The sequence below is a fragment of the Hippopotamus amphibius genome, chromosome 12 (genome assembly GCF_030028045.1).
Source record: "Hippopotamus amphibius kiboko isolate mHipAmp2 chromosome 12, mHipAmp2.hap2, whole genome shotgun sequence".
Classification (NCBI taxonomy): domain Eukaryota; kingdom Metazoa; phylum Chordata; class Mammalia; order Artiodactyla; family Hippopotamidae; genus Hippopotamus; species Hippopotamus amphibius.
The window spans coordinates 35269574-35287823 of NC_080197.1; the positions used below are offsets into that span (position 1 = coordinate 35269574).

An 18250-nucleotide genomic window follows, 5' to 3' on the forward strand; every position below is an offset into this window, starting at 1 on the left:
AGAACAGTCTGGCCAAGAATGATGCGGGCTGGAATTCAGGCAGTGACCAGTCACAGAGGTCCAGGCTGGGGAATGGATCGAGGCAGGTGCATAGTTGCAAAGATATGTTTGAGAGGGAAGGTGCGGTTTGGCTGCCAATTGGATAGAGAAGTAGAAGGCGAAGAATGAGCCAATAGCGACTCAGGGTTTTCAAGTTTAGGGGGGATGGTAGATTCATTAACTGAAAGTAGAAATAATAGCACTGGATGGACAGGAGAGAGTTGGAAATGAATGAGGAGATCATAATAATAGAGGAGATGGTCTAGTTGAGGGAGAGATTTTAAAGTGAAAAGCAGGGGATTAGAGCAGAATTTTGAAAGATGAAAGTGAGCTGTTAATGATAATAAAGAAAAATTGGAAGAGGAGTGTTGCAGAAGTCAAACACTCTTAAAGTGGCAAGTCAAATAATTTGTAGGGAAATCAAATAATTTGAATACAAAAAAGAGACCATGGATTTGGAAATTTAAAAGACGCAGATGAGATGAGTAAGACTGATGAACTACTAGCCAAACTGACCAAGGGAAAAAAAAGAGAGAAGACATTACCAATATCAGGATTGAAAGAGGTGATATTGGGACTTCCTAGGTGGTGCAGTGGTTAAGAATTCACCTGCCAGTGCAGGGAACACAGGTTCGATCCCTGTTCCAGGAGGATCTCACATGCCATGGAGCAGCTAAGCCCATGAGCCACAACTGTTGAGCCTGTGTGCTGCAACTACTGAAGCCCAGGCGCCTAGAGCCCGTGCTCCACAACAAGAGAAGCCATGGCAATGAGGAGCCCACACACCACGATGAAGAGTAGCCCCCACTCGCCGCAACTAGAGAAAGCCCATGTGCAGCACCGAAGACCCAACACAGCCAATGAATAAATAAACTTATACGAAAAAAAGAAGGAGGTGATATCCCTACAGATACTAGACATTAAAAGGATAAGGGAAGACTGCAGCAACTATAAATTCAACAATTTGTGTTCAAACACAAACTACCAAAACTCATTTTAAAAATCCGAATAACTTGAGTGATTCTATATCTATTAAAGAAAAGTCAGGTGAACTTTGGGTGAGAGGGAGGGTGGCTGCCTGCCCCGACGCTGGCTCCTCCCCCAGGCTCCGGCCCAGCCCCAGCCCATCCTGATTTGCTTCTTCTCTTCTTTCTTCTACTTGTCTGGCTCTGAACTCTGCCACCTCCAGGATCTGGGCCTCAACTTCCTTCCAGGCTCATCCCTTTGGCTCCTCTGAGCCAGTCTTGGCCACTCAGTCCAGTGCTCTACCTCCAGCCACTTGGCAGTTTTTTTAAGTTATGTTATGAGAAATTTCTGTAAATTAATTTCTTAGGATCTTGTAAGTAGTCTCACAATTGCTGTACTTTTGTCTTCATTTCATTTAAAAATCTTTTTTTTTCTGCCATTTGCTAATTAATTTGGGGCATGGGCTCATTTAATAAAATGAATCATATTTTCAAATCAGAAGAAATTTTTAAGTAAAAATTACTCGTTTCATTTTTCTGTGTATGGAACTATACATGCAAATGCAAGTATGTGTGTGTATTTTCTCTCTGTATATATATACACACACATACAAAAATATATGTCTGTAGTCATGATGATATGTTCTGTTATTTGTATTTACCACTTAAGATAGCAGCTCATCCACTTTCTAGATTAGTTTTGTTCTTCTTCATGGCTGTGTGGCATTGCATCATGTGGCTCTACTATAATTCATTTAAGTTTTCCTTATTTATGGAAATTTGTCCTCTTTTTTTTCTGTAACAAGTGATGCTGTGGTAAACAGCTTTGTACATATATTTTCAAACACTCATCCTGTTTTTGTCTGCAGTATAGATACCTAGAAATGGAATTTCTGGGTAAGGTTGCATTAAATACTAAAATTTTAAAATAGATACTACCAAATTATTCAACCAAAATAATCACATCAATTTATATCCTAATCAATAGAGTCTCGTTTTCTTACACCCTCATTAATGCTGGATGTTTCAGTTATTAAAACTGTCCCCAATACAACAGTAATTTGCTGTTTTAATTTGCATTTATCCAAATATTTGTGGGTTTCAGTGCCATTTTACAGGTTCCACTTTAAATGAAGAAAATAGTTGCATTTAAAATAATTTCCAGTTTAGAAATTATCCAGATGGATGATTAAACATATGCATGCAAAGCTGACAGTTCTTTGGGGGAGGGTAGAGGGGAATGGTTACAGTTGAGGTAGGCACATTTCCAGGTCTTTTTTTTTTTTTTTCACTTACTAGATCACCAGTTTATTATAAAAGGATGTAACTTAGAAACAGTCAGATGGAAGAGATGCACAGGGCAAGGTATGGGGAAGAGCTCAGAGCCTCTGTGCCTCCTCCAGGCTCACCACTGTCCCCAAACCTCCACACATTCCCCAACCCAGAAGCTCCTAATTTTCTTAAAGTGTAGGCAGTATACGAATTTTGGGTCATGGGAATTGCCATTTTCTTAAGGATTTTAAAGCTTATGTACTATCAACATAGAGATTCAGTAAGATATGGTTTTAATAGAAGAGTGTACGTAAATCTAATACTGAAACTTACACGTACAGAGGCAGCCTATCTCAAAATCTCCTATTTCTAGGGTAGGGACATGAGTGGAATAGGTGAGGGAGATTAGGAGGTAAAAACTTCCAGTTACAAAATAAATGAGTCATAGGGGAAAAAAATCACCTATTTATTTCCCTTTTAAAAAAGTAAGTGGCATCTTTGCTAAAAAAGTAAGTGGCATCCTTTGTCATTTCAGGATGTAGGTTGCTGGAGAAATCAGGTGTAGAGTATGCCCTGCCCAGTGCTGACTCCAGAAGCCCATGGTAACTGGTGGTTATGAGTTGGTCTCCCCAGTTCTTTCCTTTCTACCCCCTTCCTTCCTTTCTTCCTTTTACCCCTGAAAACTTGAGTGTTACGAACAGTAACCTTCATGTGGACAGGCTGGCCTGGCCTGAACTAAACCTCACGCACGATTCATTTTCCTGAGGTCTTGCTTATTCATTCTCTGAGGGTGAAATGTCCTGCTTTGGCCAGAAGAGTTGTAAGAAGCAATTCATGAGAGGATCATAGTGCTGGTGGCAAAGAGATGACAGAGGGTACTTTGTAATGAGGAAGGGATGTTTATAAAAAGAGAACTTTTTAGTGTATAGTAGTGAAATATAGAGGTAACAATGACATGATAAGAGTTGACACGTTTCCTTGCAGAAGGGGAATTGTGACACATTTTAAGAGGCCCTCTGTCCACAGTGTACATGTTCGAGTTTTGATACTTGCAGGTGTAGGACTTCAGGCATCTGGAAAATGCACTTACGTGGACGATCTTGCTCCTTAACGATGCAGGAAAAAAGAAGACATTTCGGAGTCAGATGGGTGTGGCCATGCACCCACTTAGGCCACCTCATTTCTCTTGTTTCCCCGTTTATTTCTCAACATCTGTTTCATCAGTTGTTACTTGCACTGATAATTAATGGTGAAGAACACAGTTCTTAAGACACTGAACCAGTGAAGGGTTTGGGGATGTAATTATCCTTCTGCCATTTACCTAGCAACGTATTCAGAGCCAGCGAATTAACGCGCTGTAATCCCCAATCCCATTTCTTTGATTTACCCATGTGGAAAATTGTGCTGTAATGTGCCCCTCTACTTAGACACTAATTATTGAAGTTACTGTTCTGTATTTTACATAATATATGAAGTAAAGCATAGCTGCTTCTAGACACACCTTTATAATCTGCAATGGGCTTGATTAGTTGTTGGTGGTGGATTTGAGATATTCTCAGATTTAGAAGCTATTGGAATGGTCTTTCTGGGAGGAAACCTACCGTTTTCAAGTCCTCAAGGGGATAGGAGAGGCCTCGCCAAGGAAAGAATTGTGTGTTGTCAGTCAGTGTTGTAAAACAACTTAAAGTTTCCTTTACATAGTACTGCTTTTTTTGCTAATAACAAAAATTAAGTTAGGTCAGCATTATTGCCATTTAAAATAAAAGAAAAAATTTAGGACTTTAAAACATAAGATTGGTGTTTTTTAAAAATGGTAACTTCTCACCTTTTAAAGTAGTTGTTTTTATTAAGCATTTGATGGTCTCATTATTTTTGGGAATCCACTTAAGCTTGACTTCTGAGCAATTTCATGTAAATGAACATTCTGATGCTTAAATGATAATATCCTGAAGCATTCAAAGAGAAGGTAGAGCAATTAGGAGTTTCACCACTGATCTTCTTGAGTCCTGATAAGTGACCCAGCAAATAGAATTTGGTTCACAGTCCAACTGGAGCAATGGTGTGCCAACCCAGACTTTTGGATCTGATCCCAGTGGTTGTAAGTGCAGGGGCCTCTATTTGACCTTAATGTGCTTTGAAGCACGTCATTCCAAAGTCCTCCATAACTTGTAAAATCATGACATTTTCCAATGAGTAGAAGCTAAATGGTTCCAAAACCCATGTTAAAGTTTTGAATGGAATAGTCAGTTTAGAAATGATGGATTTGATTCTCCTAAAGAAGACCACTAGAGGTCACAAGAGATCTTGGAAAGAAAAAGGTGCTTTGTTTCACACATCTGAATAAAAAGAAAAATCTAGTTGCCTAGTTGGCACCCACTGTAGGTTCTCCAACCCCAAGTTGAAACTATTTGTGGTAAGGGTTGGTTTAAGCCAAATACATTGCATTTTTTCTCACTACCACTAAATTGGATTCTCTGAATTTTTCTTTTTTCATTGATTTCTTAAAGCATATGCACACATTTATACACACTCTCTCAGGCTTAAAGAAACACAATATTTATGGTGTTTAAAGTGACGTCAGAATCGCTTTTCCAGTGGTACATTTTTAAGTCTAGCTAATGAAGTGAAGATCCTCTCTGGTTGTGGAAGATGCCATCAGACAGGAGAGAGAAGGCCGTGCCAGTATTCTGAATGCAAAGATGGGCTGCGGCCGTCTTTACAGCCCCTAAGCACGGACTTTCCATCTGTGAGTTCGCAGTGGTTTCTTCGCTGGCAAGGAAACAACGTGCACCTCTCGCATCCAGAGAAGCCACCTGTGGGTTCTTCTCTAGGCTTGTGGTGATACAGAAGAGTGGTCCAGATGCTGAGAAGTCCACCTGCCACCAAGGGACAGTGCCAGCCAGCTGGGCAAGTGCCCTGGGATCCAGCATCACGGTGCTCCTTGAAAGCCCCACTCACTGACGTAGTGGGGGTGGTGAGTGAGTTTGTCCTTCCTTCTCCCCATCTCCAAGGAAGCCAGCAACAGCCACCAGGACCCTGTCATCCTTCACCTCGCCTTTTCCTAGATTTACAGGACACCCAGGCCTCAAGTGAGGTGTCCTGAGTGGCTGTTGATTTTCTTCAGCTTCAGAATACACCCCGTTTTCTCTGGCATATTTTTCAGAGTTTGATGGACATTTAGGGGCCTGGATGATCAAACCCATTTCTATGGGATGGACCCTTTGTTTCCTCCAAACAAATTAAAATAAAATAGTCTATAACCAATTACGTTGACATGCACATGGTCGCCTCCTCCAAGCATGTGCTGGCTGGAAGCTCTAAAGGAAGGTCGCTCCGTACTCAACGGTGTCAACCCTATTGTACATTGTGTTAATCAACCCTAACCTTCATAGTTATGGCCATCTAAGGGCTGGGGGTCACGGAGGTGCTGGGCACGTGGCTGTGCTGTGCCCAGCGGCTCCACGGGAGGTCGTGGCTCTCCTCCTATCCAAGCGGCAAGTGGTGCCCAAATTTAAATACTTTACTGAATGAATTGTTTTCGATAGCTGGGGCATCTTGTTTCCGTGGGGCTGGACTTTGTCTTGTGCCATCTGAGACTCCGCGAGGCTGATGTCACACTTTATCATTAGCACTGGGGCTGATGCAAGATCGTAAATCATCGATTACCCCAAGGACTGCGTTTTGCAGAACAAGTTCCTCTTTATCCATTTTGGGGAGGGGCTGAAGGGAGGGACTCTTCAGAGCACCATGATTTGGATGTTTTCTTCTTATTTTTCCCAGAGGACTAAGTACTGAGATGCAATTACGGATCACTTTGTTCACGGGCTGCCGAGGGCTCACGATTAGGCTTACGGCCCCAGGTCCCTCTGAACCTTTATTCCTGATTTTCATACCACAAAGTAGTATTTTTGCCTCCATCGTACAGATAATAGCCCATGGTGCACAGTAATGGCTGTCCTGATCCACTTAAAATGATTAGGATATTGAATTACTTTCACATCATTTACAATAATTATCTCTATTAATAAATACCGATGTGGACTTTTATTTCTGGCAAGATACTTGAAAACGGATTTGTTGGCTATTCTCTCCTAGAATCTTTTTTTTTTTTTCCTTTTTAACCAATATCATCCAGGACTCTTTTTACAGAAAAAAGCCACCTCTGTTGGCAGCACCCTTTTGGAGGCTGTTTTGTGGGGAAATGAGGGGCTTCTGGAATGCAGCGGGGCCTTCTCGGCCCTTCCAGCCGAGGTCCTGGGCCCTCAGGTGGAGGCAGCTGGCAGGGGTTTTGGGGTGTATTGGATCTGGGGGCTGTGATGTTTCCCTCTGCAGATGCTGCCGGGGGCCAACTGCCTGCCAGAGAGTAACCTCGAGGCCATCCCTGTGTCCCCACGCTGTACTCTCCCACTCTCCTTGTCCCTGTCCTTGTTCAGGTGACACACCAAAGCTCAGCCGCGAGGGGACTGTGCTGGTTTCTCAGCCAGGAGAGGCAGAGGCTGAAGGAGGGCTGGGAGCTGCCAGCGTGGGGTGGGGCTCACTCCCCAGAGGCGCCCCCTCAGGCCACACATCTGCATCTGCAGACAGACCAAGCAATGGCACCCCCGTGCTGTCAGTGTGTGCGGTAGAGGCCCCGTCCTCATTGGCTGTCACTGTTGCCTCTGGGCTGTGGGATCCAGGGTGTGCAGATGTCAAAGGTCAACAATGCTGGACGCTGGGAAGGACAGATTTTAATCCCTAATAGGCATTGCAATAGGAGGAAACATCCAGGGTGAACTTAACTTTGATTTATATGGAGGTGACTGGCCTTTTAAAGGGAAAATGAGGGAAAATAAAATATATATAAATAAATAAGTAAGAGAAAATGAGGGAGCCAGGAGGGGAGTGAGCAGGGTCTCAGTAGAGTCAAGGAAGTGACAAATTACAAAAAGTGGGAAGGCCGGCTTCCCTGGTGGTGCAGTGGTTAAGCATCCACCTGCCAATGTAGGGGACACGGGTTCAAGCCCTGGTCCAGGAAGATCCCACATGCCTTGGAGCAACTAAGCCCGTGCACCACAACTACTGAGCTCACATGCCACAACTACTGAAGCCCACGAGCCTAGAGCCTGTGCTCCACAACAAGAGAAGCCACCGCAATGAGCAGCCCGCATACGGCAACAAAGAGTAGCCCCCGCTTGCCACAACTAGAGAAAGCCTGCGCACAGCAACGAAGAACCAACACAGCCAAAAATGAATAAGTAAATAAATAAATTGATTAATTTTTTTTTTAAAGTGGGAAGGGGCTTCCTAGGTGGCGCAGTGGTTAAGAATCCGCCTGCCAATGCAGGGGACACGGGTTTGATCCCTGCTCCAGGAAGATCCCACTTGCCATGGAGCAACTGAGCCTGTATGCCACAACTACTGAGCCTGTGCTTTAGAGCCTGTGAGCCACAACTATTGAGCCCATGTGCCACAACTACTGCAGCCCATATGCCTAGAACCTGTGCTCTGCAACAAGAGAAGCCACAGCAATGAGGAGCCTGTGCACCACAACAAAGAGTAGCCCCCACTCGCTGCAACTAGAGAAAGCCCGTGTGCAGCAACGAAGAGCCAACACAGCCAAATAAATAAATAAATAAATAAATAAATTTATAAAAAAAAAAGAAAGTGGGAAGATTGGCTTGGTCCCTATGAGACCCATCTGAGTCAATCACTGGCCCTGATGGAAGTTAGGCTCCTGTCCTCCCACAGAGGCTAGGAGACTGGGCCCTATCCTCAAGTGTCAGCTGGAAGATACAGGAACTTCTGGCAGCCTTGAGCTTTCTCAGGCAGGCACTTTAAGGGGGGATGGGGGGTCTTGGGTCATCCTAGGGATGTGGCCTTGAGCTGTTAGGAACTGTTAGTGTTTGTTCACGTCTTTTCAGGCCAAGGTTTAGGCCTAGTGGAGAAGAAGCTCAGAGTGTACTGGGCTAGGGTCTGGTCAAAGAGTCTTTGTCACTCATTAGATGGAACTGCTATTAACATCAAAGAGAACATATTAGAAGATGGAGTGAGATGATGAAATAAACAGGAGGAGGATAAAGGTAGTAGCCAAATCAGTTATACTAGAAAAAAATAATACAAATATGGAGATTTTAAAAGAAAAGGACCAGGATAATGTATAGGAACATCCTAGATAGGTAAAGACTTAATCAAGAATCTGCTAAAAAGAAGAAAGGAATGTGGAATATGGCAGCAAAACGGAGGCCAAGGCCCAGGATGGTGAGCAGAGCTCCGTTACCTTCAAACCAACATCTCCCCTCCACGCAAGTAGAGAGACATCCTAGGAGTAAAGGGTACCGTGGGCCCACTGGGAGAAGTGCATAAACAAGCTTAAATACTCTTTGTCATAGTAATTCCCAGTCTTTATAACATAACTGTGATGATTCATGGGGGACCCTATAGTGAAAAGTGTTTTTAGACAGTGGATTTCTTCTAAGGGGAGGAAGGGCTGCTGGGAGCACTGTCATGGAAGCAGTGCTCCTCAGAATGCATTTGGGAGGCGCTGTGCCCACCTTGCTGTCCTCTGGCTCATGAGCGATGCTGCCTGGCGTTCCATACCCAGCCAGGCCGAGCATGTCCCCTCTGCCCGGGACATCCCACCTCTAGGTCTTGACACAGCTTCCTCCCATCTCTTCTCTCAGGTCTCACCCAGGTGTCCCTCCCTGACCCCTGGCCCCATCACTCTCCATCCCAAAGCAACTTACCACTCTTTGAAATGTTCCAGGTGATGTGTTTGTTACATTTTTGTTTTCTCTTCCCCCCATTAGAATGTAAGTTTGTTTCAAGGGCGTGTTGCTCTATCCCTGGCATTTAGAACAGGGTCGCAGGAGCAAACTGGGGAGCGGACACTGAATTGAAGCCTTTCTGGTAAACAGGGTGGAAGATCACGATGACCTCATGCCAATATTCCTGCACCACGACACCATCCTGAGGGAGACTTACGGTGAATACTTCCTGGCTGAACTCATAGAAGCCCAGGACGAAGAGAATCATGCCGTCGTGTGTGAGGTGAGTGGTAACCCACCTGCGGGCCTACCTAGGGAGACGGGTGAGAGAAGTAGCTGCACTGGTCCTGGTTTGCCCAGGATCCTGGGAGCTGCTTCCAAGCCCACTTCCAGGTGGTGTGCCCTCCTCCCAGCTCAGCCATCACCCTCCTCCCCAGGGTGGTTTAGGTTTTCAAGTTTTACGAGGTCCTTCCAGATGCCCAGTCTTAACAGGCTCGAGCTCAAACTAGACACAGCTGACTCCTAGTTCCTGGAAAACAACTCAGGGAAACACCTTATTGTTTGGGCTGCGTGCCTCATGGAGGACATGCAAGTATTTTGTAGCAATAGGTAAAATGAACTTGATCATGAAGGCAGGCTCCAGGTGTGATGGATTTAACTGATGACTACCCTTGGTTTCAGTAGATGAATTCTATCTCAGAAAAAATTCCCGATGCCAGGATGCACTCAGACCAATGGGGTAGAGCACATCAGTATTTTTAAAAAGCTCCCCATATAATTCCAATGTGCAGCCCAAGTGGTAAAACATTTATCTACATGATGGAAATCACATAGGGTGAAGAACAGGATGAATTTGGATATACATGGGTGTTAGTTTCTTAGGTTGAGAACTGACCCTGAAAATTAGATTCTGATGTACTAGTCCATGATAGCTGTTTCTTCTACATTGAAAGACTTAATTTTTATTTTTTCATATTTAGGCTTTTGCATTGTCTTTTAAGGACTTGCTTTCAAATATTGTCATTTGACCTTTAGCTCCAGGCTAGTGACAGAAGGAAGGGTCAGGAAGTATTTGCACCCAGCTGTACCATTTTGAAAAACCATGTCTTACACGATGAGACAGAAACTACTGATAATTAAAATGATTCATACAGACCCCAATAAGGGCTTTTAATGATCCAATTCTACCCATCCAGTTTAGTCAGGTCTTTGTTTTTTGGAGAGGGCCTTTATTTATTTACTTTTCCAGCTTTTTTGAGATATAATTGATGTATAACTTTGTATAAGATTAAGGTGTGCAATGTGTTAGTTTGATACACTTATATATGGCAAAATGATCACCACCATAGCATTAGCTAACACCTCCATCATGTCACATAATTACCATTTTCTTTTGTGGTGAAAACATTTAAGATCTATCTCTTAACAACTTTCAGGTATATAATATAGTATTATTAGCTATAATCACCACACTGTACATTAGATCCTTAGAAGGTATTCATCTTATAACTGGAAATTTGTATCCTTTGATCAACAGCTCCCCATTCCCCCACCCCTAGCCCCTCATACCCATCATTCAACTCTTTGTTTGAGTTCAGCTTTTTTTACATTCCACATACAGGCAATATTGTACAGTACATGTCTTTCTCTGTCTGACATTTCACTTAATATAATATCCTCAAGGTCCATCCTTGTTGTCACAAATGGCAGGATTTCCTACTTTCTCATGGCTGAATAATGTCCATTACATATGTGCATGCACGCGCGTGTGTGCACGCACACACACACAGACATACACATATGTATACATGCATATGCCTACATATCACATCTTCTTTATCCACTCATCTGTTGATGGGCACTTAGGTTGTTTCCATATCTTGCCTATTGTGTGTAATATTGCAGTAAACATGGGAGTGCAGAGATCTTTTCAATACCCTATTTTCACTTCCTTTGGATATATACCCAGAAGTGGAATTGCTGAATCATAATAGTTCTATTTTCAATTTTTTGAGGAAACTCCATGCTGTTGTCCATAGTGTCTGCACCAATTTACATTCCCACCAACTGTGCATAAGAGTTCCCTTTTCCCTACATCCTTGCTAAAACCTGTTATCTCGTGTGTGTGTGTGTGTGTGTGTGTGTGTGTGTGTGTTTTGGCTGCACTGCACACCACGTGGAATCTTAGTTCCCTGACCAGGGATCGAACCTGTGCCCGTCTGCATTGAGAGCTCAGAGTCTTGACCACTGGACCGCCAGGGAAGTCCCATCGCTTGTCTTTTGATGCTAGTCATTCTAACAGGTGTGAGGTAATAATCTCATTGTGGTTTTTTTTTTTAGAAGATGTTTTAGTATGTAATTTATTTATTTATTTATTTATTTTCAATTATTAATTTATATTTTTGGCTGCGTCAGGTCTTATTTGTGGCACACAGGTTCTTCATTGAGGCATGCGGGATCTTTCATTGCTGCATGTGGGCTTCTCTCTAGTTGTGGTGTGCAGGTTTTCTCTCTCTCGTTGAGGTGCGCAGGCTTAGTAGTTGTGGCGAGAGGGCTTAGTTGCCCCACGGTGTGTGAGATCTTAGTTCCCTGACCAGAAATCAAACCCGCATCCACTGCTTTGGAAGCCAGATTCTTTACCGTTGGACCACCAGGGAGGTCCCTCATTGTGATTTTGGTTTGCATTTCCCTGATGATTAGTGATGCTGAGCATCTTTTCTTGTACCTGTTGGCCATTTGAATATCTTCTTGGAAAAATGTCTGTTCAGTTCCTCTGCTCATTTTAAAATTGGGTTGTTTGGTTTTTTGCTATTGAGTTGTATGGGTTCTTTATATATTTTGGATATTAACTGCTTATCAGATATATGACTTGCAAATATTTTTTCCCATTCTGTAGATTGCCTTTTTATTTTGTTGTGTCTTTTGCTGTGTAGAAGCTTTTTTGTTTGATGTAGTCTCACTAATTTTTGCTTTTATTGCTTGTACTTTTGGTGTCATATCAAAAAATTTTTTTCCAAGACTAATGTCAAGGAGATTTCCCCTATGTTTTCTTCTAGGAGTTGTGTAGTTCCAGGTCTTATGTTTAAGTCTCTAATCCATTTCCAGTTCATTTTTGTCAGTGGTATAAGATAGGGGTTCTTCTCCACATGATTATCCAGTTTTCCCAGCACCATTTATTGAAGAGACTATCCCCATTGAGTCTTCTTGGCTCCCTTGTCAAATTTTAGTTGACTGTAAACGTGGGGGATTACTTCTGTATTCTCTATTCTGTTACATTGGTCTGTGCGTCTATTTTTATGCAGTAGTATACTGTTTTGATTACCTTAGCTTTGTAATATCACTTGAAATCAGAAAGTGTGATACCTCTGGCTTGGTTTTTCTTTCTCAATATTGCTTTGGCTTTTTGGGGTCTTTGTTGTTCCATACAAATTTTATGATGTTTTTCTATTTCCAGGAAAAATGCTTTTAGAATTTTGATAGGGATTGATTGAATCTATGGATGGCTTTGAGCAGTATGCACATTTTAACCACGTTAATCCTTCTGATCCATGAACATGGGATATCTTTTGATTTCTGTACTCATTTTTTTTCATCAAAGTCTTGTAGTTTCCAGTGTACACATCTTTCACCTCCTTAGTTAAATTTATTCCTGGGTATTTTATTGTTTTTGATACTATTGTGAATGGGATTGTTTTCTTTATTTCTTTTTCAGATATTTTATTTCTAGTGTATGGAACTGCAACTGATTTCTGTGTGTTGACTTTGAGTCCTACAACTTTCCTGAATTTGCTGATTAGTTTTAACAGTGTTTGGGTGGAGTCTTTAGGATTTTCCATGTATAAGATCATATCATCTACAAACAAAGACAGTTTTGCTTGTTTGTTTCTGATTTGGATGCAGTTTATTTCTTTTCCTTGCCTGATTGCTCTGGCTAGGACTCCAGTACGATGGTGAAGAGGAATGGTGAGAATGAGCACCCTCATCTTGTTCCTGATTAGAGGAAAAGTTTTCAGCCTTGCACCATTGAGTATGATGTTAACTATGGGTTTGTCCTTATTGGCCTTTATTATGTTGAAGTATGTTTCTTCTGTACCCAATTTGTTGAGCATTTTTATCATGAAAAGATGTTACATTTTGTGAAATACTTTTTCTACATCTATTGAGATGATCATATGATTTTAATCTTTCACTCTATTAATGTGGTATATTACACTTATTGATTTGCATGTATTGAGCTCCTTGCATCCCAGGGATAAGTACTGCTTGATCATGGTATATGATTCTTTTAATGTGCTGTTGAATTCAATTTGCTAATATCAGTATTTTGTTGATAATTTTTACATCCATAATTTTCAGGGATATTTGTCAGTAGTTTTCTTTTCTTGTAATGTTCTTATTTGGCTTTGATACCAGGGTAATGCTTGCCTTATAAAATGAGATAGGAGTGTTCCCTCCTCCTCAATTTTCTGGAGGAGTTTGAGAAGGATTGGCATTAATTCTTCTTTAAATGTTTGCTAGAATTCACCAGTGAAATCATCTGATCCTGGGCTTTTCTTTATTGGGGGGGTTTTGATTACTGATTCAATCTCCTTACTTGTTATTGGTCTGTTCATCTTTTCTATTTCTTCATGATTCAATCTAGGTAGCTTGTCTGTTTCTAGGAATTGATCTATTTCTTCTGGGTTATCCAATTTGTTGGTATATAATTATTCATAGTAATCTCTTATCCTTTGTATCTGTGGAATCAGTTGTGATGTCTACTCATTCCTTTCTGATTTTACTTGAGTATTCTCTCTTCTTCCTAATCTAGCTAACAGGTTGCCAATTTTGTTTATCTTTTTAAAAAAATAGCTTAGTTTTGCTGATCTTTTCAATTATTTTTCTGGTCTTTATTTCATTTATTTCTGCTCTGGTCTTTGTTATTTCCTTCCTTCTGCTAACTTTGGGTTTAATTTGTTCTTTTTCTAGTTCTTTGAGACATAAAATTAGGTTCTTTATTTGAGATCTTTCTTTTTACTCAATATCGGCACTTACCACTATGAACTTACCTCTTAGGGCTGATTTTGCAGCAAACCATAAATTTTGGCTTTTTCCATTTCCATTTTTGTTTGTTTCAAGGTATTTTTTGATTTCCCTTTTGGTTTCTTCTTTGACCTCTTGGTTTTTCAGGAGTGTATTTTAAAATTTCCACATATTATGAATTTTTCAGCTTTCCTCCTGTTATTGATTTCTAGTTTAATACCATTGTAGTTGGGAAAGATACTTTGTATAATTTAAATTGTCTTAAATTTGCTAATACTTGTTTTGTGATCTATCACATGATATATCATGGAAAATGTCCCATGTGTTCTTAAGAAGAACATGTATTCTACTGCCACTGAATGGGATGTTTGTACACGTCTGTTAGGCTGATTTTATCTAAACTATGAATCAAGTCTAACATTTCCTGGTCGATTTTCTCTCTGGATGGTCTATCTGTTGTTGAAAGTGGGGTACTGAAGTCCCCTGCTATTATTGTATTGTTGTCTATTTCTCCCTTCATATCTGTAAGTATTTGCTTAATATATTTAGGTGCTCCAATGTTGACTGTATATATATTTATGGTTGTTATATCTTCTTGATGAATTGACCCCTTTATCATTATATAATAACATTCTTTGCCTCTTGTTAGTGTTTTTGGCTTAAAGTCTGTTTTGTCTGATATAAGCATAGCTGCCCCTGCTCTCTTTTGGTTTCCACTCACATAGAATATTTTTTCCATCTTTTCACTTGGAACCTATATGTGTCCTTAAAGCTGAAGTGAGTCTCTCGTAGGCAGCATATTGTTGGGTCTTGCTTTTTATCCATCTAGCCATTTTATGTCTTTTGACTAGAGAATACAATTCATTTACATTTAGAGTAATTATAGGTAAGGACTTAATAATGCCATCTTATTGTTTTCTGGCTGTTTTGTAGTACCCTTGTTCCTTTATTCCTTTCTTGCTGCCTTCCTTTATGAATTGATGATTTTCTGTAGTGAGATGCTTTGATTCCCTTTTCTTTATCTTTTGTGAATCTACTGTAGATCTTTGCTGTGTGATTACCATGAGGCTTACATAAAACATCTTATAGGTATAACAGTCTGTTTTGCACTGAACACTTAATTTCAATTGCACACAAAAATTTTACCCTTTTACTTCCACTGTTGTGTTTTTAATGTCACAACTTATCTCTTTTTATATTACATATTCATTAATAAATTATTGTAGCTATAGTTATTAAAATATTAAAATTCTTGTCCTTTAATATTTACATTAGTTACGTGGTTAATGCTTCACCATACTAAAGCTTTAGGATATCGTGAACTTGACTATATACTTTCTTGTATGCTTTTATATATTTTCATGTTACTAATTAGCATCCTTTCACTTCATCTTGAAGAACTCCTTTCAGGATTTCTTGTAGGGCAGGTCTAGTCGTGATGAATTTCCTCAGCTTTTGTTTGTTTCAGAAAGTCTTTCTCCTTCATTTCTGAAGGACAGCTTTGCTGAGTAAAGTATTCTTGGTTGGCAGTTTTCTCTTTCAGCACTTTGAATATATCATCCTGTTAACTCCTGGCCTGTAAGGTTTCTGCTGAGAAATCTGCTGATAGTCTTATGGTGGATGGTGGGTGGGGGTGGGGTTCCCTTGTAGGTCACAAGATTTTTTTCTCCTGCTAATTTTAAGATTCTCCTCTTGTCTTTGATTTTTGAGTTTTTTTATAATGTGTCTTCAAGAGGATCTCTATAAGTTGATTTTGTTTGGTGACCTATGAGCTTCATGAACTTGGATATCTACATCTCTCCCCAGATTTGGGATGTTCCTGGCCATTATTTCTTTAAATAAGCTCTCTGACCCCTTCTCCCTCTCTTCTCATTTTGGAACTCTGGTGACTCACAAATTGGTCCTTTGGATGGTATCCTATAGATCCTATAGGCTGTCTTCAACCCCTTTCATTCTTTTCACTTTGTTCTCCTCTGTTTCAAAGTTTGCATCCTCAATCTCACTGATCCTTTCTTCTGATTGATCAAGTCTGCCGTTGATGCTCTCTGTTGCATTTTCATGTCATTTGTTGATTCTTCAGCTCTAGAATTTCTGATTGATTCTTTTTATGGTTTCTCTCTCTTTGTTAAACTTCTCATGTTGTTTGTGTGTTGTTTTCCGATTTTGTTGAATTGTCAGTGTTTTCTTGTAGCTCACTGATTCTCCTTAAAGCAACTATTTCAAATTTATGTGGTAAATTGGAGATTTACCATTTATCCATGTCTTTGGGTTCAGTTACCAGAAGATTATTGTGACCCTTTGGTGGTGTTGTACTTCCTTGATTTTTTGTGGTCCTTGAGTTTTGCATTGCTGTCTTCACATTTGAATAGCAGTCACCTCCCTCTGGTCTTTGGAGGAGAAATACCTTCTCTCAGCCCTGCTAGAGAGTCTGAGGCATCCTCAGACTTTCTATGAGTACATCTGCTCCATGCTTCTTGCTGGAAAATTCTCTCATGCCAGAATTCTTAAGCTTGTATGTCTTCTCTGGACCCTGCAAAGCACTAGGTCGAGTGCTTTTGTTTTCCAAAGGTGGCACTACAGCTCAAGATAGCGGTCTCTTCCTGGCCCACAGATTTGGCCAACTTTCTCCATATACTCCTTAGCCATCTGCCAAAGTCTTCTCATGCCACCCTTGGGGGTGTTCATGGGGAGCTGCTACAAGGTGGGCTGGAGTGTGGGTAAGGCATGTGGAGCGCTGGGGGTGCTCATGGGCTGGCTGTCAGGATCCACGGGTGAAATATTCCCAGCAGCTCATGGGTGGGCTTCTTGATAGAGTCCGTGATGCCTGTTAATGTCCTCTGAGGATCCTACCTTCTGCTGTCCCAGGCTCCTTCCCCCCCGACCCCTGTCGTGAGCCCCCAGTTTAGTACTCTGGATCTAGCAAGAGAGAAATGAGCCCCTCTGGCAGCATCCTGCATAGCTAGCGAAGCCAGGTGCTCACCTACCCTCACGGGATAAATTCTGGGGATAAATCTTGGCCCTAAGCTGTGCTGCCTTGGAGGATGGGTGTTGTGGGGAAAGGCAGACTGTCTTACCCACTCCAGGGCATCCAAACTGGTATTTCTTTTGCTCCAACGAAGCTGAAACTTCTCCTCGAGAAACCTGAACTTCATCAAATTCTCTCTCATCCATGAGTGATAGTCTAAGTCAGCATTCTCTTGGACCAAGGCTGAGAGGGGCTGAAGCCAGTTCCCTGGCCTCTGCAGGGTCCACAGCCACGACTGGGGTCTGTCTGCCTATTTCCAGATGCAGAGGTGGACGAGACTCCTCCCAGGCCCCTTGGTGGATGGTGCTGGATCCCAGAGCTCCCTCAGAGGCACTTTTGTTCATGGACAGATGCTGAATATTTGCTGTTGAGTAGGAGACAAAAACAAGGGATGTCTTATACCACAATGATGCTGATGTCACTCTGGAGTGACATTTAATTTTTTGGTTTCAAGGTGTGAGTCTGAACCCAAATCTCTTGAGTTAGTGCTTGTGAAGAACAGCTGCAGTGACCTCTTCCCCTCAGTTCCCTCCCTCTCTTGTCATGTGTTACAAACTTTCAGTGTGTATAAACATCAGAGGAAAGTTGCAGGCTAAAAATTGCAGTCCCTACCCCATAAGGATCCTTTGGTGCCTCCAGAGACACAAATGGAGTCCAGCCTGATCTCTGGGAGGCCATGCTGCCTCAGACATCAGAGGTTGTGTGTCCCATGGAGAAGTGACCGCAGCCTCAACCTTTAATGGAAGGGCAGGAGCAGGACCTGTCAACAGCAAGGAAGCCAGCCTAGGATCTGGGAGTGAATCTCCGGTCTGCACCAAGCCGTATCGGGTGCCTTAAGCCTTTTTGGGTCAAGGTCAGTGTAGTCATCACCCTCCCACCTACCCACCAGGACGCTTCTCTCTACTTGGGCTTCCTCAGGCTGGCCTTTTGGCAGCAGTGCTCTGGAGTGCACTCACCCTGGCTCATGAGAGCCAGTTGTTAAATCCTCAGGAACTCGATAAGCTGATTGTTAAACACAGCCATAGTCACAAATTAAGTTAAATCAACTAACAGTGTAGTAAGCTATACTGAAAATAAAAGTAATAAATCCTCAAAATTCATCATGTTGTAATTGTTTTACTATCATCTGTCCTCTTGGGGTTGTTTATATCTGTGGTCTCTGCACAGTGGAAATACTGTAATTA

At 41.7% G+C, this 18250-nt stretch overlaps 1 protein-coding gene across 1 annotated transcript in view; it reads left to right on the top strand.

The window, feature by feature from the left end:
- CFAP61 (cilia and flagella associated protein 61) overlaps positions 1–18250 on the top strand; it is a 242434-nt gene that overhangs the window by 14440 nt on the left and 209744 nt on the right. The window contains exon 6 of the mRNA XM_057703248.1: positions 9170–9302. Coding sequence (XP_057559231.1) covers positions 9170–9302 — 133 coding nt within the window. The remainder of the gene's footprint in view (positions 1–9169; positions 9303–18250) is intronic.